The following is a 24,929-nucleotide window of genomic DNA, read 5'->3' on the forward strand; positions in this document are numbered from 1 at the left end:
TCTACCCACACAGGCTAGAGCAGAAAATCGCTTTTTCAGCAGCACAGCTTGGAGATACTGCCTCGGAAGACCCGGGCACTGTGGGAATGTCCTCTTGGGGCCCCAGATCCCAGAGCCAGGGACCACCATGTGAGGACCACTTCTGGGTGCCAGGCACGGGCCACCCAGGGTGTCAAGGTGCCTGGCCACATGTGGTCCTCATGAGGATCACAGCCACCGCCTAGACGAGCAAACAGAGGCACAGAGTGGGCAGCGACTCCCGCAGGGACCCCAGGTGTCACGTGGCAAAGCTGGGCTTTCCATTCGGTTCTGTGGGGCTGGGAAGCTTATTTGGTATAATGCAGGAGGTAAGAACAGCCTCAAGCAAAGCTGGACTGGAGCTCAGGCCCCCACCTGCCACCTGTGTGGCTGCAGGCAGATGCCCTCACCCCCCTGAGGTTCACAGGGTTTTAGAGGGTGTCAGGAGATAATGCACACCAGGGGCTAGGGCCCAGAGATGCTAGGATGTCCGCTGCTGCTGAGGTCAGTGGGGGACACTCCCCAACAACACCCCCCTCCACCCGACCACTCTGCCTCAGACATGGCCCTAAGCAATCAGTGGTAGTCTAATCCACTACCTCTGGCCAGGACGCCTTTTTCTCTTCAGGGGGGAGGAAAGGGTTGTTGGCATTTATGGAGTACGTATTCTGTGCCCATGGCACCTCCCTTATTACCTCATTTAAATCTCACGCCACTCCAGAGAAGCCGGGATAGTCCCTCTTCCCGGATGTTGAGCCTGAGACGGACACGCCCATGGCCAGGCCCATGGGAGGCTCTCAGCTGTGAGGTGTCCCACTCTGAGACAGAGAGGGGACCCCAGCAGCAGTCCTTGGGCTCCACCCCATCCCTGCCCTTCCAAGGCTTCTGAGGACCACACGGGCTCCACTGTTTGTCCTTTAATCACTTTTATGGATTTCTGTATATTAAAGTTCACGAATATTTATATCAAGAAATTTATAAAATACATGTAAGCAAAAAAATTTAAAAAAAAAAAGAATATAAAAGCTCTCCACAGCCTCAACCCTCAGAGAGACCCACCGTGAAGATGTTCATGTCCATATCCTAGAAGTGAGAGAAAGGATGGACAGATAGACGGATGATAGACATGACACAGGTAGAGAGGAGCTAGATGGGTAGATATTTTCCACTTCATAACACTGTTTTTCTAGTTCTAGGAATTTTCCCGAGAAATAATTTGAGGTTGGTAGAGCATCACACACCTCTCTGAACCCGGCCCCATCGCCTCCTGCTTTCTAGGACTTTGCTTGAATATTTATCACGTCTGTTTCTCATGTTTAATCTGCCCCCTTGATTACAACTACAGGGCCTTGTCCCCCCTGCAGGGTCATGACATAACTAAAGGACAAAGGAGGAAGTTACTGATTAACTAGGAAACAATCCTTCCAGTCCCAGGAGATTTCCTCCAGTCTGATAATATTCTCAAAGCCAGGAAGTCAAGTCTGCAGCTCAACCTGACTCAGCCTTTGGCATCCTAAATAGGAAATGCCAGGCCCCTTGGTGTTCCGGCCGAAAGCTCCGATGCCTCACATTGCAGGTTTATTAACTGAGAAGGAGAAGCGGCTGTTCTTCCCCTTGCCCTCACTGGCAGGGAGCTGGGGCAGCCTCAGGCCTGTTTGAGTCATGGAGAGTCTCTGCTGCAATAAGCCAGCAAGGAGAGGAAGGAAGCTACACCCTCAGGCAGAGCCCTGGCCCTGCAGGGCCACCTCCAGGGGTCCCAGTGAGTGGGAGGGGAAGCAGGTATCTCAAACCTCAAGATGGACATCAGCCCTCAGCGGGTGATGAATAGCTTCCTGTGTGACTCTCCACCCGCTTCTCAACAGAAATAAACCAACTCTGTATTTCTTTGCTGTTTGCTGTCCCTGAAATGGTTAATGTGCTCCCAGGTCCAGCACAAGGTGGTCAGTGCCTGTCTCTCCTCCTCTGGGCCTTTTTACTAGTCCCAGCCTCCAGATGCACCGGCCTCCATCTTCTGGTGGAGCAGGCCCATCTTCTTACCTGGGGTCCTTGCAGAGGTTGCTCTGCCCACCAGAATGCCCAGCCTCCCTCCTCACCTGGCCGTTCCTTCTCCAGCTGCCACAGAGTATCTGCCTCCCCCAGGGACTGAGACCTCCCTGAGGTGGGGCCTGTACCAGTCTGTAGCCTGAATTTAAGAATATAACCTTACTCCACGCAGGGCATCCTGTCTCCTCTATATTGATTGATACCCCCTCCCAAGAAAAATTCTGTCATGCTTCTAGACTTTCACAAAGCACATAAACGTCGCTTGGAAAACACAGTATGGGCGGAGGAAAGGGGTGTTACACCAGGGCTGCAGACTGAGAAAGTGACATCACTGGGCAATGGTGAATCCAGACTGGTCTGGTGGGAGAGGCGACAAGGAGTGGTGGGGACTGTGGCTTACTGGAGAGCACGGGCTCTGTCTAAGCCAAGGAGCTGCTCCTCAGTCTGTGTGTCACCATGTGGGAACGTGGGCCTGGCATGGCAGAATTTCAGGTTTCTAGGAAGCATCCAAACATCCATATTTTTATGTAAAACAAATGGTGAAATTCACATTTCAAACGAGTAAAGCAATGACAATACTCTGTGGACTGCCAGATTGTGGTTTCTAGACTATATTGTCAAACTGTGGAATTAACCACTCAGCTGGCCAAATACTTTCCAGACCTTCCCTTGGCTGCTGTCCCAGGATCTTGATGCGTTTCCTGTTTATCTCCTGTAGTGCTACCCATTTTAGCAAACCTGCTAAGCCCCTACTGTGTGTAAAGTGAATATAAGACATTTTGGGAGGAGGGAGATGCCCCAAATAAAAACAAAACAAGACAAAAAACAAGCATAAGGCAGGCTCTCTCCCTGCCCCACCCGCGGGGGAGAGCCGTGGCCAGGACCTGCCGGGGATCGTTAGCAACGATGCGAGCGCCAGGGGTGGCGGGGGCTTTCCTCCCTGCTCTGAGAGAGCTGCCCACAGCAGTGCCTCCTAAGCCAGGTTGCAAGGGTGGGTGGGATTGGGTAGAGGGAGGGGTCTGTGCCACAGTGTGGCTGAGGATCCACTAAAGGGAGTTGCAGGGAATCCTGCAGGAAGGTGGCCTGGCCCTCAGTGTGGACGCCTGCTGGGGAACCTGGGCTTTAGCCTCGAGTTTAGCCTCCCTGCAGCAGGGAGGTGGCCAGTTGTCACCCGGTGAATGTGATGGATGCCTCCCCAGTCCCGACCCTCCCCAACGCCATGCCGTCTCTGCACCTCTTATTTTCTGTTTCAGTCTATGTTACCTATTTTCAGTTCAAATAGATTTGGGTAGGACAGAACACCCTCCCAAACAGCCCCACGCAGGCTGGGTTTCCTCCGGGGCGGGGGTACCTCTGTGGGAAGGATCTGAATCCTGAAACAATTCCAAGAGGCAGCAGGGCTTTGAAACAGGCAGTATTTCCTCTTTTTATGATGGTTTCATTTTACATTTTTATTGGCTCTCCCCTGATTGCTCCCGGGCTCTCTGACGGGATGTGAGATGCGCTGACATTTATAGAAATCAATACATTAATAAATCACGAAGTTCATAATGTCTGATTTGCTTCTAAATGAGACAGAACTATTATCACCATAAAGTTGCACATAAAATATGCCCAATTGTGATGTATTATGTAGTCTAATCAAAGGTGTTTGAGTGAATAACCTTTCCCCAAAAGAAGGAAACAATCAAAGCTGAATAACTTCATTAATAATTCAAGGTGTGTCTGCCAAGGCTTCATTTATTAAGTGCACAGTTAAGAGGCTTCCAAGCTGAGTTCTGGGGAGGTGGCACCTTGACATGGCGTCCCTGCTCCAGGCAGGCACATACACCCTCTGCTGAACCGACTGTAGTCCCGAGTCTGGCAGCTCGTGCGCCCACTGAAGGCAATGTCCAGCGCCTTCTCCAGCTTACAAATGGACCCCAAGAGCACACGCGTTGACTGTCTGGTTATTAAGGGCAGTGGGCATGAAGCCCTGAGACACCTCTGGAGGAAGAGGTAGGGCAAGTTCTCAATGACCATATCAGTCATGACATGGGTTCGCCAACCCTCCAGGCCTGTGTCTGGTCTCTGCCGCCCACTATTACTCCATGGCTGGCTTGAGACCAAGGTGGCCTTGCTCTTTCACCCAGTCTTAGGGTTGCTTCTGGCCATTACAGGAAGTACAAAAGGTACTGTGCATGTTGGACCTGAACTGGAAGTTGGGTGTCTCCAACAAAGACAGTCACAGAACAAGGACATCTTCCTTCATGGAAGAAAAGTCCTTTAATTAACTAGAGCCATCCAAAATGGCTTCATTGTAACCTAGACAGTACATAACTGGTGTGACTACTGATTCCTGCATGGAAGACCCTTAAAATCATAGTCCTTACACATATCAGATGGGAATAATGTATTTGAGCACCTACTATGTACATAGAGTATTTTACATACCTTATCTCACTTAGATTTACAGCAAGGGGGTCTGATTATAACATGAATGAGTCTAATACCTACAGACCTCCTAGGGACAGTGAGATGATTAGATCAATTTGGAAGCCATCACCCTGCTCTCTGAGCTCACCAACACCTGCTCTAACACTGGGATACATTCATACCAAATGGGCAAAAGCTCACTTGGCCAACTCCTATTATTACCCTGTGTGTGATTATTCTATCTGGTGCTGGAAGTTCATGTTCACGCCAACAACAAAAAAAGGGGTCATTAGCTCTGATGACAGAGTCTAAGCTTACCTGTGAAGTTGGTTTTGGGCACTCTGGCACCCTGATCTGGAATGAATGAATGCCAGCTACTCTAAGCAGCAGCAGTGATGCGCAGAGGTGGGCCACACTGGAGCTCGCCACACTGGAGCACGACCAGTTGACTTCTCTCAGATCACGTCGGCAGCCAGAACTAGGCCATGCTAGGAGTTTCCACAAGGACATTGGGAAATGGTGTGCCCTGAGCTTTCCCCCACTCCCCAAGAGCCAGCCGTTAGATATTGCCAGAGCCAGCTCTGCAGCTGGAAGGCATCCTCAGCAAGTGGCCCAGTCGTCCCTGCAGTGGACAGTCCCTTTGCACATGGCAGGTGGAGATGGGCGTTTCACTCCTCATCCTGACCTGGGTCCCACGAGCTTCTGCTGAGGAGAAAATCCTGTGCTAACCAGTCCTTCAGCTTCTCACCTTCTTGTCCATCTTAAACTGGAAGTGCCCTTTCTCCCTGGACACTCTTTATTTTGCAATGAATTGTCACGTCCACTCCTTGGTCAAGGGCAGACTAAAAACCCACCCATGTCATCCTCCTATTTCTGCAGAAACTCTGGAGACCCCCCTACCTGGGCAACGCTTTCCCCAACCTGGGGCAGCGAGGCTCCTGAGCGGGCGATCTCTGCATGCAGGAACTCGGGCACCTTCCCCTGAGTCCAAAAGAGAAGTGGTGGGAGGTGGGTGCTGGCTGGTGGCCGGAGCTCATTGGACTAAGGCCCCCAAAATGGCAGAGACTGCTGGAGCCACCTAAGAAAGTTTTCACCCTGGGGCACTTTTTCCAGACTAAAAGGTCCACTTAAAACACCATCTCGACATTTCTGCCCGTGGCTGAGAGGCGGGTGAAGCTGCAGCTCTGCCCTGCAGTGTGGGCAGGCTTAGCTACACTCCGATGCTGCTCTGAGGTGGGAGGACACGAGAGCCCTGTGCACATGGCCCTGCTTCCTGTTCTGAAACACCACCCAGGGTCCTTCTTCCTCACCCTGACATCTAGACAAACCCTCCCCAGCTGTACCTTTGCTTTTTCCATCTTGGTCAAAAACAAGTTATAACTATAACTTGTGGAACAGAACAGTGACTTGTGTCCCAATCGTGTAGTGACTTCGTGGACTTTTGATGGTTGCACTTCATTTCTGATAGTTTATTTCTGACAGTAAATGTCTCTGGCTGAGAGAAGCAAGGGACATTCCCATCTCCACGTGCCTCAATCTCTGTGCTGACCTCAGAGTTACATTAAAACACACTGGTCTGGCAGAAAGGGCAGGGGCCTGAACTGCACCGCCATCGAAGAATCCTCAGCTTGTGTGACCTTGAAAACCTGCCATCTGATGGGAGTAGCAGCACTCAAAGATTTCTTCTTTTTTTTTTAGAACTCTGTTTTTTCCAAACCTCCAAACCTTTTCAGGACCAAAGTATAAATGAATGAGAAATGTATAAATTCAATTTTGCTTAAAAGGGGCAGAAGGGGTTTCAAGATTAAGAGAACAAATGCTTGGAGCAAAACATGATTTGAGTTTTATTGAACCAAGAAGACTGAAAAAATATCTGGAGCCTTCAGAAAATCTTTATCACGGCTCAGCTCAGCACTCCTGGGATGCGTCGTTAGGTTTATAGAATTTGGAGCGGATGAGTTGTGTGCACTGCAAGGGTCTAAGTGGCCTGGGCTGGACGGATCTAAGCCTTAAGGTTTAAGGACCAAAGGACTTTTCCCCTCCGCTGCATGTTGGTACCAACAAGGATCTTCACCCGGATTGTAGGGGAGGAAGTTGTCAATCAAAATGCTACTGACCTTCCCAGAGCAAACCCACCATGTGGAAGGGGAAAGAGGACACATTCCTGCATACCAGCAGGCCATCACTGACATCGCTTTTAATGTCAACAACACAGTTCAGGCAACACCGAACCAGTGGACCTACTGGAAGCGTGATTTCAAGAGGAAGCACAGCATTCTGGACTTTGTATGGACATGGTGTTATGTAAATTATTTGCAGCTCTCCTAAGTTTCCTTTGAGTGCAGCTTTAGTAACATTCCGCAAGTTTTAATATGTTGTATTTTCATTGTCCTGTAATTCCCAACACTTTCTAATTTCCATGAGATGTTGTTTTGATGCATGGGTTACTTAAAAAATTAGATCTAAATTGTTTGCTTTCTCGCATTAGAGGGTTTTCTGGTTTTCTTTTTTGCTATTGATATCTTGCTTAATTTTAGTCTGAGTAGAAAACACTCTGAGTAACTCTGATTCTTCAAACTTTATTGAGATTGCATGGAAGCAAGCGGGCATTCTTAATCTTAGCTACTCAGGAAACTGAGGCAGGAGGAGCATTTCAAGTTCAAGACCAACCCCAGCAGCTTAGTGAGACTTTGTTTCAAAATAAAAGGTTGAAAGGGCTGGGGACACAGCTCTGGTTCAAGGTTCTGGGGACAGTGCCTGTGGTTTGATTCCCAGTGCCAAAAAAAATTTTCCAAAACACTGAGGCTGACTTTGTGCCTCAGGAAATGGTCAATTTTGGTAAATATTCTACGTGCACTTGAAAAGAATGTGAGGTAGTCTATGATTGTTGCGTAGAGAGGTCCATATGGATGAGCGGGGCCAAGTGCATTAATTATTTGCTCAGAGCTTCTCTGTTCATATTGCTTTTGGTTTGGTTTGGTTTGGTTTGGTTTGGTCAGCTTGTTTTGTCAGTTACTAAAAGGGGTGTTTGAAAATCTAATATGATTGTGAAGGTGTTATTTCTCCCTTCAACCCCATCAGTCTTTGCTTTACATGCATTTTGCGTGCTAATTTACAGTTGCTATATCTTCCCCACTGAGGACCCTGTCACATCAGGAAGCCCCTCTCCATCTTCAGCATCTTATCTTAATTTCACCTGCTGCGCACATGGCCATGCCGACCTTTCTTGATCCAGGCTTGCAAGACACCAAAACACATTCTTTCCCGACAGTTTGCTCCTAGCTTGTCTGGGCCTTCGTGCCTACAGGTAGCAAGCAGGTTGGGTTCAGTTTCTATCTGATGCTGGTGTCCTGTGTTGAAGGTTCCCTGTTTCTCTTGGGATTGTAGCAGTTCCACGTTTGCTTTTGCCTGTGGTTTTCTTTGTGCTTAACCTGCTTGGGGTTTGTAGTGCTTATTGAATCTGTGGCCGCATCTGTTTCATCCATTTATAAAATTCTCATTTATTATCTCTCTCATTCTTTATCATTGTTCCTCCCTTTGGGGACGGCAATTATAGGTTAGAATTTTCCTTGCATTCCATTTATCTCTTATGCTCTTATCTGTGTTTTCCATTCTTTTCTCTCTCTCGGCATCAGTCTGTATATTTTTCTATTGCTCTATCTACCAGATTCTTCTTCTGTGTCTTACCTGCTGTTAAATTGGTCTATTCCGTTGGTTGGGGAATATGTTTTCCAATTCTAGAATTTTTAATTACCTTTGTGGTATATACTCTGCTTCTCTGATGGAATTCTCCAGCTTTTTGCTCTATTTTATCAAGGATGTGTTCACCATTATTTTAAAGTCCATACCCAATCATGCCAATCAGTGCCTGGATCACCTGTATATCTGTTACTATATTCTATTTTTTTTCTCTTGTCCTATCTCTTAATATGTCTGACAAATTTTCATTGAATGTGGACATTAGAATAAAGATTAGGTAAACTGAGTCTTCACCTTCTGGAAGGTACTGAGGTAAAGGAAGGTCAACGTGCTTTGGCACAGGCTGTGCTGTGAGCCATCCAGTACCTTCGCACTGATGGATGTTTTCAGAACTGCCTCCCTGATTGTTCTGGGTGGAGTTCAGCTCTGCTGCTAGAGAACCCACGTTCTGGGGTCTTTCAGCCGCTGCACCTTTGCATGTGCTGTTCCCTTGTCCCTCTTCCTTCGAGACTCAATGACTTCTCCCCTCCCTTCCAGTCCCATACCACCCTGGTGGCATTAAGAGCTTCTCCCTTCTGCTCCTAGTTCTTGGCCTCGTCCACACCTCCTTGAAATGATTTGCCAATGAAGAGTTTGGGACCAGCAGCCCAGAACCCCCCCGCTCCCAGGGTGTTATATTTGGCATATGCTGAGTATGTTAAGTGCTAAGTTCATTGATCACGTCTAAGAACTGGGAAACACAATCGTTTAGTTATGACATCTCTTGGGAAGACTAAATATCTAGACTCACTGCGCTCGAGCCCCCTCACGGGGCAACTGCTCCCCAGCCCTCAGTCCCTGTCACTCTCTAGGGCTGTCCACCATCATTGTACTCATCCAAATCGCCTCCCGATCCCAGCTGGCATTTGTGTTTGCAATCCCTGGTCTACTGTGGGCCTTCCCACCAGTTTGAGAATTTTATGTAAACAGACCTTGCGTTCTTTCACCTCTTTCCCAGTGCCTATCACATTCCTGAGGCACTGAGAAGGTCTGTCCATGTTGTGAACTTACTTCTACTAAAATGCTACCTGAGCACTTCCAGGGCAGTGAAGCTTCTCTTACCACGGATACTCCAACCACAGACACTTGACATGAAGCATTTGTTAAAATCCACAGGACTGTGGCACCGAGAGTGGACCCTAATGTTAAACTGTGAACTTCCATTAACATGACCATGTTGACATTGGCTCATCGACTATGACTTCATCTACTATAACAAATACACCACCCCAATGCAGGACGTTCACAACAGGAGACCCTGGGGGCGGGATGTGGGAACACACTGTGCTTTCTGTGCCAGTTCTCTATAAACCTAGTATTGCTCTAAAAATATAGTCTATTAGTAAAAATAAATCAGTGAATGCATACAAATTCCACTAACCAGAGTAATCAAACTCAATCTAGCAAAATAAGTCTCTCCTGTAGGATGCAGGTCAGTCATGGGTACTAGCACTTTTAGGAGCATCCCTGTCAGGGGATGTGAGTTGAGGGTAGGCACTAAAGCACAGTAAAGAGGGGTGCTGGAAAAACAGGAGGAGGATCAAATAAGAGCTCACAGGGGAGAACCAGGTTGACCACCACACAGACCAGAAAAGGCCAACAGGAAGGCAACAGCTAGACTCACCCAGCTCCACCAGGGCAACAGTGGTTCACCAGGCCTGACGTTCTGTCTTGTGTCTTATAATGATGTAACAGAGCTTAGCTGCATCCACTCTGCCTCACATCGTAATGTGTGACCTCTTGTCTCCAAAAGTCGTTTCCATCTTCTGTATCTGAGTTACTTAAAACACTAAAGAAGGGATGAGAGAAGCAAAGACCTATGGATCATGAGCTTGGAGGGAGCAGGAAACAGAGTCGTTTCATCATTAATGTACACATAGTAGATAGGTCCCTGCTAGTCGCTGAGTGAGGAAGTAAATCACCCTGCAAGATAGTCAGCTTCGACTCGCAGTCGGAGGCGGGAGATGGGGCTTCCTGGTGGAGGGACCCTCATAACCACTCCTCCATCCCACACGCGGGGGTTTCCAAGGACCCACCCACATCCGCGCATCCCTCGCCCGGTGCCATCCCATCTCCCTCCAGGCTGCATGGCTGCATGGCTGAGGGCGTGGCTGAGGGCGTGCTCCCAGAGCCTGCTGGGAGGTGGCCATGGCTCTTGCCTGCTCTGACCATGGGCGCCGGATGCGGAAGTCAGTCCCTGCTCTGCTCCTGAGAGGCCTCCTTGCATATGTCAAGCTGGATGGCGACCTGCACATTTTCAGAGGGGCCTCTCCGTTGACAATAAAAATGTGTTTTGCTTTTTCAATGAATGGATTTGGTAAAATGTTTTCTTACTTTTTCCTAGACATCGCCTGGTGGTATTACCAGTATCAGAGAGGTAAAAAAAAAAAAAAAGGTTTAAACTAACTTGCATAATTTGGTCATATTAGTTACAAAAGAAGAGCTTCTTAATCAAGTATCTATTTTGCAGTTAGTCTTCTCATTTCTCATTCATCCACTTTCTGATGGTCTATGGTACTCGTTAGCAAATCTAACCTGAATAGAAACCGTCAGGAACGTTCTCTTAGAGATAAGTCATAGGAAAGCCTTTGCTCCTCAGAAATTGACACATTTTCCTTTCATGAACAACATGACACATGTAAAAATTCAGAGCTGATTTGTGGCTGATTTGTGTAGTAACTGTATAGGACAATGACCTGGATTTCTATGTTCTCTTTTCCCATCTTGCCAGCATATTCTGAGGTAGTTTTTCTCTGTTTTACTACATTTATCTCCTACGATCAGCTTCATTCAAGTGCAACAAAGTGGACTGTGTTGAAATGGACTGTGGGCAGGAGATGGGCAGATGAGGCGGGAGAGAGGGCGTGCGGGGTAAGGAGGCACCGAGGAGAACCACACACATTCTCTCCCAGGGCATGGCAGGCAGCGTCAGTGGGTTAGAAGCTCCAGAACTGAACCACAGGGAGCCCAAAGGCTCAGCAGACTGCTCAGACAAGACAGGCCCTGCCCTGCTCTAGTGGACTGTGGCCCTGTGACAATTTGAGACCTAAGTTGTCAAATAATCACATTTTTCAAAAGAAATGGGAAATCCAACCTGGTACATGAATCTCTCACCTTTAAACTTTGGTATCCAGTGAAAACCACATCTTACAATGAGACCTCACGTTGGGCTGCTTTCAGCCCACAGGCTACCATTTGTAACCTTGAAATGAGAGGGGCAGGCATGAAGCCCACCAGACACACCTTTCTGGAGAAACACCTTTCAGCCTAGGAGGAAGCAGGCAGCCACGATCTTTGGTCATGGCCATGTTTAGGAGTCTCAGTGGGCAGAAGGCCAACGCTCAGGTGCCCCTGCCATGCAGCTGGAGGGTCTAACATACACAGATGTGGGGCTTGTTAGGAACAGAACGACCTCAGGCTGGTTAAAACCAGCTTGCAATTTGCAATTGGAAGGAAGCAGAAGCCACTGTGGGGACACGTGGCCCTGATGAAAGAACCGTGACTGGATTCTGGTCCAGCTGTGTCAGTTTGCCTATGTGACCTGGGACACAGATATAAACTAGTTAGTGAGAGAGATCGGACGAGATATTTGCTGGAAGCCCTTAGCATGGGCCCCAAGTTAAAGACTAAGGAACTCGCGAAGGTTTGGGGAAAAATGCACAATTTGTTGTATCTTTGTCTGAGAGGATCTAATGCTCTCACCCCAGACCCTGAAACACCAAGAACCATTTAGTCTGAGTCACCAGCGATGCTGTGTGGGAGTCTGCGCAGCACCCTCTGGTGGATTATTCTAGCTCACGTTTACCCCAGTGGGAGAGGTTCAACACTTGGTGAGTTATTCAGACAGAAAATCACCTGATCTGTTAGGATAACTTTCTTCTAAGTACCACACAGGGGGGGTAAGGACCTTCCCACCCCCACTCCACATGAAGCTGCCTGAAAACATTATCTGGATTTTGAACAGAGAAGGTGTTCAAATTGACTGCTTAGTACTAAATCTCTGATTTAAGGCCCTAACATCCACAAGCAATTTCCCAGCCTCCAGAACCCCATAGATGTGAATTCCCTTCTACCCCTGCTCTTATCAAACAGAAAAACTAACAATGAAAACAAAGGGAAGCAGACGCTGGGCCTGCCCTATCCAAATACCCCATGAGATGGGATCTGTTGCATATGGAAATTGATCCTGCTGTGCAGACAGCCAGGAAATCATTTATTAATAAAGTCCAGTTCCACCTTAATGAAGCGGGTCCAGGCTTTGATATTTCAATAATTACTTGGTACATTTTTAATAAAGGTGATAGGAAGCAAGTAATGTTTCTGAATCAGATTCTTTCCAACTTCTGCAAAGAAATTTCCCTGAGCTAGGAAGGAATTTGGTCCCAGGAAGAATAAGGAATAAGACCACACTGCAAAAAGATCTTCATGCTCTCGGATAAGTGAAACCTCAACAGGTAGACTTGATACCTTCAAAACTCCATAGTTGCTTCTAAAAATTCCTTATTTGTATTTTAATTTGATTTTCGCTGCTTTCACCTCCTTTACTGGGCCCACCTTAACAGCAAGGCATAATCGGAGAGGTATCAAAACCTCTGTGGCTCCTTCTAAGTTTCTTCAGAATATATGCACGGTTTTAAAAAATTAAAGAATATGTGCACAGTTAAATATATGTGCATTTTTACAAAAGGAGTGTTGGATCTAATACTAGGAGATTTAAACCATCATTTGATTTCAAATCAGTTTAAAATATACATAAAATATATGTAAGTATCCTAGATTAGACTTATGTGGATTTTTAAATTTTTCTCTATTTTTCCTTTTCTTTCTAAGAATTGGCCCTTTCATTTACACAGAAATGCTCCAGTGTTTAGATAATTGCTACTTATCTCATTAGCTACAAACATAACAATAATTAAAGGCTCTGCAAGAATTATGAGGACATGGCCCACTTGCCGCTACATTGTATAAACAGAGTGCCTTATTTATGTTGAATCATCCTCCTTACTCCCAATAGGATAAGGGGATATGTGTTGCGGTATATAAGAAAAGATAACAATTAGGAATTGTTACCGAGTTATGGGAGCCTTATCCATGGGAATATGTACCTATGGGAATATTTACAAAATATAAACTTAATTTGATGAATTCTTTCTCAATGGAATCAAAAAGCAAAGGGAAAGTAACCATTGCAGAACAAATCAGTCACAAAGAGACCAACCCTGATGAGAGAAGTGCATATAACTCAAAGCACCTGGTCAGCCCTTTCTCCCCGGGGACACAGCCCGACCCACTCTGGCCCGACCGGGGTGAGACGTAGTGTGTGTATTCCAGAAGCCCACCCACCCATCTCCTTGCTAGTTTTGCAAGTGCAGATTTACGGTTCTTCACTACATGGATCTAATGATATCTGCATGCTGAGGACAGGCATGGAAGGTTAGGCGGTAACTGGTTCTTGATTGGAATAAATTAGTTGAAAGCATTCCAGCAGAGCCCAGAGGGAGTCACTGAATCCCTCTGATAATAAAGCATGGAAGGTTCCACTAATCCATGAGTGTTGTGATCCTTCAATGCAAGGTGGGCAAATTGCTGGCTTTACTGGACACTTCTAAACAGCTAGTGCACACTGTATCACACGTAGTACCCCTGGAGGAACGACTGAGGCAACTCGGAATTGTTTAGAACCCTTCCAATACCACAGAAGCTTTTATTTATAAAAAAGTAGCTCTTATTTAAGTCACTTTCCTAGCACTTAAGGGTGTCTTGCAGATATTATAAAACAATACGGGGTAAAATGCAGATTTTTTAAATTAGCATGTAACATGCCACAACTGGAACTTTTGACCAAGTCACATTGGTCTTTCTGCAGGTGGCCCACACCGGGAGACTTCCGGTTTGCTCTATGGATGTGCTCCCTTTGCGCATGCGGGAGCGTTTGTCCTCCTGCTGGCTTACCTGCGTCTGCCTATTCGGAGGTCGGCCAGGCAGCAATCTGAATGTGCTAAGGGGGCGTGGGAAAGGAAGGAGAACTTCCACTCCCGCCCTCTTCTTCCTACCTCCTTGTCACAGCTGACACTCCCTCCCTTTTGGCATCTGTCACACCTAGAGTAACAGAGTAGACAGATGGCGAGACCAGCAGTACTGGGCAGGGAAGTGGGCTTCCAGGTGGGGGGCCATCAGCAGGGCAGCGCCAACCTGCCACCCACCCTGTGTCCCAGGCCAGGACATCCCTCTTTTGACAACCCAGACTGTGGTCTGACAGGAGTGGTAACTGAGGTCACACTCCAATGCCATCTCCTCTGGTTCCAGATAAGATTGAAGACGAGCTGGAGATGACCATGGTGTGCCACCGGCCGGAAGGACTGGAGCAACTGGAGGCCCAGACCAACTTCACCAAGAGGGAGCTGCAAGTTCTCTACCGAGGCTTCAAAAACGTAAGAAGGGGCAGGCACACGGGCGCTCCCACGGGCTAAACCCTCCCAAGGTCGTGGGAGCTCCTAGGAGCTTCCCAGATTCCTGGTTGTGCCGGGGAGGCCAGCGTGGCAGAGAGGACACAAGATCAGCTGGCTGCAAGCTGGCTCCGCCATCGTGGGGACTTGCGCCGGCCTGGGAGCCAGCCTCAGCCTAAGCATTCACTCTCCACCTTGGCGAATGGAGCTCACCGACAGGCTAATCAGGCTCACGCAGGCCGACGCGTAACCCTGAATGTCACTGCATTTGTGCACCATGAAATCCAGGACTGGCAGCGGGACCAGGCCCCTCACCTTTTGCTGGATCTTCTGTCCCCTGGGAGCCAAGCAGTAATCAAAGGTGGAGTCCGGGGATAGGGAGTGACAGTAGCCATGTTAATACATCCTGCCTTCCCAGGGGAGTTCGAGAGCTCTCGGGGTCCCTCCTGGACACTGGTTTTATTTTATTTTTTAGCTTAAAACTCAATGCAGATGCTGGGGTGGAGGGGGCTGGAGGGAGGCGCCCCTGTTGCCCTCCTCCAGGTGCAGCCTACGGGCAGAACTGGGTCAATTCCAAACCAACCACAGTCTCAGTGTCCCCCAGGCTGGCAGGGACTCGCACACCTCCTGAAGTCCTGGGGCACCTCCCCTCCTACTTAGCTCTGGTGGTACCTGTCCCATACCTGGCTTCCTGCCCTCAGGCCTCTTCCTTCCGATCGTGAAGAGGCAGCTAGGTGGCCGCAGGGCCTGAGAGAAGGTTGCCCAGATGGGCACTGGGCTGAGGAGGAACAGCGTCCAGAACAGAGGGGAATCAACATGAGTTGGCATCTACCATGGGTTCCGTTAAGTCCTGGGGACATTAAGTCCCAAGTTTACAATTCTCCAAATACGTCATTGAAGTTGACATTAAAATGTGTTGGAAATCATAATCTTGACCTAGATATTATTCTATTAATATTATATAATTATGCTATAATTCTAATAATATATAATATAGCACATGCTGTTTTAAGTCCACATTGAGGACGATGGGACAAAACGGGCTAAACTGCACAACAGCTTTGCTGGGAAAGTTAGCCTCTCTCTACAGGTCAGGGTGTTGAGGGTCGGAGACTGACCTGACCCAAGCCACAGAGCTTAGAAATGCTTTAACCAGGATCTTTTGGATCAGGTCGTTTAAGACCAAAGCCCAAATTCTTTCCACGGTACAGCCGCCGTTCTCGAATGGCATCTCAGCCTTTTGCAAAGCAGCTCGGGTCCTAAGGTGGGGTTGCATCCCAGACACAGAAATGCATGGACGCTTGCCCAGTGCCTGCCCACCAGGGATCAGAGGAATCTGGACCCCAAGGATGGGTCCGGGCTCCTCCCTCCGTATGAACCCCTGATGTGTCCCCCGACTCTCCCTCCATGCAGGAGTGCCCCAGTGGTGTGGTCAACGAGGAAACGTTCAAGCAGATCTACGCTCAGTTTTTCCCTCATGGAGGTGAGTCTGCCCTTGAAAGGATCCTCCCAGCCCTCTAGTCAGCCGCCGTCCCTTCGACCAAGACCAGCCTCCTTGCTCCCCGCCTCCCCCTCAGGTTCCCGCAGTGGAACCGTGGGACTCTAAAGCCTTATCGGAAAAGAGCTTGAAGATGGACCGCTCCGGCAGGGGAGTCGGATTGGTGTGCTCTGTCAGAAGGCCTCCTTAACGGCCCCAGAAGGAACAAGTGAGGTTGGAGGCCCTGGGCAAGATTCTCAGGACCACTCGCTAGGGCGCAGCAGGCTGGTGGATCCTGTAAATACCTGGGACCCAGCTTTGCCACACTGCCTCCAACACTGGGCCAGACCCTTTCCCCTCCTTTCCTTGAACAGCTGAGACGAGCCAGGAGCTTGGAAAAGATCTTCAGCAACGACTAGACAATTAAAATAAACAAATCCACGAAGGTACAGAGAGCGCGAAGGCCTGCTCATGAAGCGGCTTATCCAGCGTACTAGACCCACGGCACCTGCTCCACCACCTGCCTGACCCCTCCGAACAACTCTGGCCCCAGGGACTAGGACCACATTAGCGGCCCCTCCGGAGACCTCTGTGTCACATGCCATCTTGCATCCTGTCCCCGGGAGCCATCTCCTGCTGAACCCTGTTGTTGGATTTAGACAATACAGAGATCCAAGTCCCAAACACGTTTTAGGCCCTGCTTATCATGGGCCTCCTCAGCAGCAGACAGGTGTCTCCCCTGGTGCCCAGCAAGTGCCATCCCAAGCTGAGGGAAAGCAGGTTTGTCCCACGCAGCCTCAGAATCAGTCTCTTGAGTTCCATGAGCTCTCTTTATGAGGTCTCTCTAGGGGATAGGTATGGCTCCAGTTTAACATGCTACTTCAAAAGAGTTCAAGACGTAAGTCTTGCTACATCACTGTCCAGAGAGGAAAGGGAAGCTCAGAGAGGTGGCATTAGATGCCTCTAGGCGCACAGCTAGGTTGTAACAGAACTGCCATCCAAGCCCAGGTCTCTGCTCCTGAGCAAGGGCTCATTCTGTAGCACCACATGGCTGCTCGGGTCCTTCACGCCATCCATCCACCAGAGGCTACGTGCCCAGGGAGGCAGGAGAGCCACCTCAAGGTGGCCAGAGGAGGGGTAAGAGCCTGTCTCACCGCTTACTAGAACTAACTACCCACCTGAACCCCGGGGGTCAAGCCAGTGGGCCTCAGTCCATCATTCTCTCTGTCCTGTGGCCCAGCATCGCCCTCTCCTCTGGCCGAAACCCTGGCTCTGTGTTTCAGTCCCCTCCCCCGCGGAGCCTCCGCGCCCTCACCTGCGCCCTCTGCTTGCAGATGCCAGTACCTACGCCCATTACCTCTTCAACGCCTTCGACACCACCCAGACAGGCTCCGTGAAGTTCGAGGTAGGCTGGTCTCTTGAGTACCCTCTGGGAGTCCCCTACTTCCTACTGCCTCTCCAAGTCACAGGGTCCTGGGGGAATGGGTCAGACCATGGAAAGTTCTCCATCAAGACAACGAAAACCATCCATTTAATTAACATTTCCGAAAGAAAGAGAGGAGCAACATTCCCCACCCTCCAGGTCCTAGGGAACTCAGGGGCTGAACCCTAAAACTGTAAGAGCTAACTTGCACACTGCTGACCGGGGGCAGCCTCTGGACTTAGTGTTTGCATTGATTTTCTCCTTGAATCCTCACCATGACCCTTTGGTGCAGGGCTGTGTTACTTAGTTTCATTTTCTGGTGAGGAAAGTAAGGCAGACAGACTGAGCAGCTTTTCCAAGGTCAAAGAGTAGTAAGTGGTGGAGGAGGGTTTGAAAACAGGCAGTGCGTTTCCACAGTCCCTGTCCCTAGTCACTAGAGCATGACAAGCTCAGGATTGCAGCCCTGGGGTCAGCTCGTACAGAGGTGGCCTTATTTAACTGTCTGGGGGTAACTCACATGCACAGCTCCGATCTCCCTCAAAGGGGCGCCTTGCTCACAGTGGGGGGTGCGGGCAGTGCCTGGCAGGAGATCCTCAGCCAGCTGGGCCATAACCTCTGGGCCCACAAGACGGGAGAGACATCATTCTGTTAAAGACCCCCAGAGTCTGATCCAAAGAGCTGGCTTCCCACCGGCAGCTTGGTGGCTAACATTTCTCCTGCTTTTCTGCTCCAGGACTTTGTAACTGCTCTGTCCATTTTACTGAGAGGAACTGTCCATGAGAAACTAAGGTGGACATTTAATTTGTATGACATCAATAAAGATGGATACATAAACAAAGAGGTAAGTGAGCTGAGCCGGGGCTGAGGCAGGGACAGTGAAGGTGCCAGGTGACACAGAAGCAGCCCAGTCTTGAGGATAAGATTGTCTGAATGAGGCAGTGGCTCTACTTTGGGCCCACAGAGGTGTCCCAGAGAATGACGAAGGGCACTTTTGACCTCCCCGACTGCTGGCCCTGCCCTGTTCCCAGGTGCTGGGGAAAGGATAAGCAGCTTCCCATGTCCTAGGCCACACAGATTCAGTGCACACTGCCCACACCCTGTACACAATTTGTTTTGAGTGAAGGGCTCTCTCCCTAGGGGACTGCATTTTAGCAAGTTAGCAGCCACAAGTTAAAGTCCAAAATGGAAATGGTAGAATGACAGGCAGTCCTTAGAAGAAAAATGAGGTTCTAAAGAAGAGGAGACTACCTGGGATCACAGCAGCACATCCTGTTCTGCCCAAATAAAGCCAGAGAACAGAAGAAGGAAGTGTAGCTGTCTTTAAAGAAATCATCTCAATCAATCTGGAATTATTGATTGACACTTAAAGCCTCAGCTGGTGAGATGCTCGCAGTCAAACCCCACTGTGTTGTCACTTGAATTGAGCATCCTAGACATTCATTTGCTGAGCTGAGCTCCTGTGTGCCCAAGGTTGGACAGCCTCTCTGACCTTCACCTCAGCCCTGCCAGGTTCTCCTCCTACAGAGAGAATACTGAAGCTCAGAGGTTTCCTCAACTTCCTTCCTTATTCGTTCTGTCCCAAGCTGGCTCAACACCTGTTTGAGGGCTTACGAGGTGTTTTAGGTGCTGGAGAGAAAGGTGAACCATCAGACCCAGGTTGCTCTCAAGGAGCAGTATAGAGGAGGGACGGTAAACAGGCAAATGTAGATGGATAGGTAGGTAGATGTTTTGGCAGGGATGATCAGCAAAGACTTCTAACAAGGTGTCGCCACACTGGGGCCAGACATGCAAAAGCCAGGAAAAGTGTTACTGGCAAAAGGAGCAGCCACTAGAGAGGCTCTGAGGCAAGACAGCTCCATGCATTCCTTGGAAGACTCCTTTAGGAGTGTGGGGTTGCAGGGCTGGGGTGTAGCTCAGGCGTAGAGGGTTTACCTAGCATGCTGGAAGCACAGGGATGGGTCCTTGGCACTAAAAAAGTAAGGGGGCAATGGAAATGCAAGCCAAAGACTTGGAGAAAATGCTTGTAAATTACATACCTGGAAAATATTGATATCTAAAATATAAAAGAAATGTTTATAATTTAGTAAGACGGTAACTCAATTAAAAGTAGGTAAAAGAGCTAAACAGATACTTCAGAAAGGAAGATAAGTGAAGAGCCAATAAGCCCATGAAAATTGCTCTATATCTCTGGTCTTAAAAATGCAAATTATAACTGTAACAAAATACAATTATACACCCACTAGAGTGGCCACAATGCAAAAGGCTGATAATTCCAAGTGCTGGAAGGATGTGGAACAATAGAAACTCATCCAGGTTGGTGGAATATAAGATGACACAAAGACTCTAGAAAATGTTTCAGCACCTTTGATAAAGTTCAACATGCAATTAATATATGATCCAGAAATCCCACCTCCAGGAATTGACTCAAAATAAATAAAAATATGTAATTCCATATACACATCTACAGAGATGTTCATAGCAGTTTTATTCATAGTAGCCCCAAAACAGCAAACAATTCAAATAATGTCTGCTAACTACACAAGGATAAACACATTGTGGTATATCCATCCAATGGGTTACTACCCAGCAATGAGAGGAAACAAATTACTATCACCAGCATCGGTGTGCTTGAATCTCATGAAAATCACCTCCAGTGAATGAAGACATTTCAATTATATGGTATGATTCCATTTATATGCAATTCTAGAAAATGCAAGTGAATCTATAGTGACATAAATTTCACCAGTGGTTGCCTGGTGTCAGAGGTTTATAGATACTGCAAAGGGACATGAAAATATTCCATACCTTGGGTGACATGTATATATACATTTGTCAAAATGCATCTATGAGTACACTTTATGTGGATGAATTTGTTGTAAGAAAATTATACTCCAATAAGTTTGATTTATTTTTAAAAAGTACATTGTAAGGTAGAAGTGCCTACCACATAGAAAGTACTCAAAAAAATGTGTTGAATGAAAAAGAAAGTCGCATCGAAGCACAGAAGAAAACAAGAGTCCAATCTCACTCAAAGTATAGGTCACAAATTATAAATGAAATGCTATGAAATGAATGCTCGTACTCTACAGAAATGCACATGACTAGAATGAGGTTTATTGCAGGAATAATTCAATAGCAGAGAAGGCCTATTAACTAATTCACCATATCTATGTATCAGAAGTTTAAATGATACAATGTTAAAATCACATTCAATAAAATTTACCATCCATTCCTGATAATTTTTAAGAACTTCTAATACACTAGAAGTAAAATACTTCTTCAGCATAAATACCATAGTCTGATACCCAGTTTCATATTTTATGGTGAGACTACAGAGATTCCCTATAGTAAGAACGAGACCAGGACGCACACAGTTCACCCACACCATTACTGAACATTCTCTGAAAGTTCTTCAGGTGGAGTAGGACAGGAAAGGAAATGAGACATAAATATGGGAGGTTGCAATATCCTTTGTTAATGATACTATGTTCTACCTGGAAAAAAAGACAAGAAAATCAACTTAAACTAATAGAACTGAAAGTTATAATTTTAAAAAGAACAAAAAGAACTTGGTTGGTCAGTTACAACTATTTAGAAAACTGTAACACATGTATTCTAAATACAATGGTAAAATTTAAAGCACATGGGTATTTTTCAATATCCATAATTTAGATAATGAAAGTTTATTTTGGCAAATACAAAAAGGAAGACCTGAGTAAGTAGAGAGACACTCCTTTTCTGAAGGTGAGTATGTTATAAAGAAAACAATATTGTAAAGATAGCAATTATTCTCTAACTAAATTTATTTTATTTCTAATCAAAATGAAAGTGCTCTTTGGGGAGGAAAATTTGCACAATTGTTATAAAGTCACATTGGAAGAATAATCAGATGAGAGTAGCAAAGAAAATTTTCAACAAGTGGTGGCACTGACCCTACCAGATAATTACACCTACCATTATGCTGAAGTGTTAAGACCATGGCAGGAGAGGAGGCAGGTCAGTGGAGAGAACAGAACACCCAGGTCCAAACGAGAGCTGGGTTTATTATAAAGGGAGCACTTGATTAGAGAATAAAATGATGACTAATTAATTAAACGATTAAAACTGCTAGCTATTTTAACAATAGACATTTCCACTTATACATCCAAACTATCATAGATATATACAGTTGATTTTTAACTCTCAAAGGACTAGAAGTCATATACAAACATCTGACCTTAGAATGAAAAATGAGTAAAATCAAATTTAGAAGTAATAAAACTATTAATAGTTTCATTCTGAAAATTTTTAATTCTGTACACCAAAAAATACCATAAATGAAGTTGAAAGGCAAATGACAAACCAGCTAAAATATTTGCAACTTATAATCATGGAAAGGGCTGACATTTCTTGCTCATCATCATAACAAAAGCAAGGATATGTATCTTGCTTACCATTACACTTCTTTGATGCAGTATTGAGCATATAGTAGACTCTTTAAAATATCTTCTAAATAAATTAACAAATTTCCAAAGTATATAAAGAGTTCTCACAATCCAATTAGATATAGATAAACACAATGAGTAAAATAGTTGAACAAAGTTCCTGGGAAATGAAGTAAAAATCGTCAATGCCTATGTTAAAAATCTCACTAAGAAAGTGAAGTCTATTACAACAGCAATGAAATGCTATTTATCTCTCAAGCTGCAAAGTTGATAGGAAATTTTGTATGCTGCATTACATTTTAAACCCATTTTAGAAAGTAGGATGCATGATATTCTCTCAATTTTATGAATAATTAGACGCCTGTATACATGCTTAAATACATAATCCTCTAAAATATTCACATACTACTTTGAAAAGTACATAAAGGAAACACCCTTTAGCTGGATTCAAGTCATCTGGTCTTCAGCCTTGGTTCCACCATCATCACATCACATCACTGCATGATCTCACCAACTCTGCTCCCTTTTTCTAATTTGAGAACTAGCCAATATTGTGCCCATTAATGCTCATCATATGACTCTGGGTGGCAGGGTTAATAAAGTCGCCCTTAAAAGAAAAAGAAAGTGTGAATAAATAGTTTCCTGGAAAGGACAGCTGCTCCTCCCCTATCAGGTTTTGGAGAAATTCTTATCAAAGTTACAGGCAATGCAAATCCTGAGAGCAATGAAATTGTTCTTTATGTCCTCTCTTTAATAAAACATACTCAAACAAGGAAGGACCCAATGGCCATGTAGGTATGAAGGGCTTATAACATACATATTTTAAAATAATTCATGGATACAAACATTTATTTCCTAATTCTACCTTTTGAGGGGCCTTGGGGCAATGGCACCCAGTAGCAATGAGCACCTCTAGGACACAGACTGTGGTGTCTAAACACCACTCTCCAATGAAAGGAACCAGTGTCCTTGGAGAAGTGGTTGGTCCTAGGACTAAGACAGAGAAAATACTAGACAATCTTGGATCCCAGAAGGGACATGTTGAAAGGCTACAGGAGTCACTGAAGGAATTCCAATAGCTGAGCAAAAGCAATTTAAGCAGCAAAATAAAGAGTGATGATGTTGGGTAATCACCAACAAAATATAGTAAATATCCATCAGTCCACACTGATACAAATAAAAAACTGAATGTGTACATAAATTGGAGAGAATTCCATTTAATTAATTAACACAGAAGGAGTAAAGGAAATACAAAATCAGACTAGGCAAACACCACAATAATTTTTGTGGGCAAAATCCACTGACAGACACTAAAACCAGTGGCAAAATTTGAGAGCCACCACTTTAATCAAGCGACCAAAGTCAACATCACCAGTGATGAGGCCCCACGATGTTTAGCATAGATTCTGGGATGTTTTTGCCCAAAAGGCATGGCCTCAGTCTGATCGTAAGAAAACCAGGTTCCAAACCAGAGGACATTCTGCAGACTTATTGACCAGTGCTTTGAAGTGTCCAGTCCTGAGGAGACTTGGGTCACTCAACCAGACACGATGTGGGATCCCCAAAGAGAAAGAAGACCTGGGGGAACCAAGGTCATTTGAATAAGTTCCATGGTTTAGGTCATAGCACTATAGCATGTTAACTTTCTAGTTTTGAATATTTTCCTGATTGTGCAAGTCATTATGTTAAGGGAAGCTGGGTAAAAGCTATACATGAACTCTGTATTATTTTTAAAACTTTTCTGTAAATCTAAAATCATTAATAATAGATTTTTAGGGAAAACTCAAGGGCCCTATCAATAATCCTGACTGTTGGTTCCTTTTTTCTTAATTTAAAACAGCAACAGAACCTGTGAGGATATTAAAATCTCTAAACCAGAACATGAGCATCTTTAAAATTCAGAATATTTCATCTTCCCCAGCCGGTGCACAGGGACTCCCACATGTCACCCCACAACTGAGGACAACACCCAAGAGCTTCTGCAATCAGGGAGAGTGTCCTGTCTCCTCTCTAGGAGGGGGCTGCTGGGTGACAGCCCTCCGTTAGCTTTTGACTACCTCTTATCTAGTGAAAAGTATCCTGTTAGTCAACCACTGTCATTGGCAAGGGGAACTAGGAACCCCAAACCCTGTCACCTCAGAAGAGCCTGACCTCAGGGTCCCCACACTCTGTGCTTCTGTGTCCCCTCTCCAGGAGATGATGGACATTGTCAAAGCCATCTACGACATGATGGGGAAGTACACCTACCCTGTGCTCAAAGAGGACACGCCGAGGCAGCATGTGGACGTCTTCTTCCAGGTGAGTGCCCGCGCCCCGAGCTCACTAAGGTCAGTCACCACAGTATCCAAGAGCGTAGCCTGTGTCCAGCCCTGTGTGTGGCCCTGCCAGGAACAGGAAGGAACTCTCGGACGTGCTGGCCCCGAGGAGTCCATGCTCCTGCAAAGCGTAGGCTGCAGAAGAGAACAGGGCCGATTATTATGAGTAACTCAAATTGGAACAGAACAGTTGAGAGGCTCTGTAAAACCCTCGGAGTGTCTGAGTGAGCAGAGAGCTCTCTGATCATGTGTGTGGGTGCTGAGCACTTGGTCTGAGGGGTAGGGGGAAATTAGAACTAGGGTAAGGCCAGACTGTGCCATCTTTAAATGGAAGTGCCTTGCTCTGGTAAAGGTCAGGTGGCTACTGCTGACCCTTGAGTAGGAGAGTGGTGCTGTTATAGTGGCCTTTTTTAGTAAAAAATTCATCTTGCAGTGGTGTAACCAAGAACGTCAGAGCTCACGCTAGTCCACCTTGCAGATGGGAAAGCAGAAGCTCCCACAGCAGCAGAGAGAGGGACCTGGAACCTCCTGTATCGGTGTCTCCTGCCAGGTGGACAGGCTAGTGGCAAGTGCAGGGAGGACCTGCACCATGGTTGGAGGTGGTCTGAATTGCCACCAAGGGCTCACATC

The 24,929-nt window shown here is 46.6% G+C and overlaps 1 protein-coding gene and 1 long non-coding RNA gene across 6 annotated transcripts in view; one reads left to right on the forward strand and one right to left on the reverse strand.

Annotated features, from left to right (window-relative positions):
* Positions 1–24,929, forward strand: part of Kcnip1 (potassium voltage-gated channel interacting protein 1) — a 308,710-nt gene that overhangs the window by 279,176 nt on the left and 4,605 nt on the right. For 3 of the 5 annotated variants that reach the window (XM_047555183.1, XM_047555184.1, XM_047555185.1), the window contains exons 2-6: positions 14,521–14,645; positions 16,074–16,143; positions 17,472–17,542; positions 18,294–18,401; positions 24,178–24,282. In XM_047555183.1, the coding sequence (XP_047411139.1) occupies positions 14,521–14,645; positions 16,074–16,143; positions 17,472–17,542; positions 18,294–18,401; positions 24,178–24,282 (479 nt within the window). Of the gene's footprint in view, positions 1–10,558; positions 10,592–14,520; positions 14,646–16,073; positions 16,144–17,471; positions 17,543–18,293; positions 18,402–24,177; positions 24,283–24,929 lie in introns of all 5 variants that reach the window. The other 2 variants (XM_047555181.1, XM_047555182.1) reach the window with 1 other exon arrangement.
* Positions 22,600–24,929, reverse strand: part of LOC124986658 (uncharacterized) — a 49,070-nt gene continuing 46,740 nt past the window's right edge. Inside the window, exons 5-6 of the long non-coding RNA XR_007109051.1 lie at positions 24,232–24,434; positions 22,600–23,562 (exon numbers count right to left, since the gene is read on the reverse strand). This is a non-coding gene — a long non-coding RNA (uncharacterized LOC124986658). The remainder of the gene's footprint in view (positions 23,563–24,231; positions 24,435–24,929) is intronic.

This window comes from Sciurus carolinensis, chromosome 6 (assembly GCF_902686445.1).
Source record: "Sciurus carolinensis chromosome 6, mSciCar1.2, whole genome shotgun sequence".
NCBI classification, from domain to species: domain Eukaryota; kingdom Metazoa; phylum Chordata; class Mammalia; order Rodentia; family Sciuridae; genus Sciurus; species Sciurus carolinensis.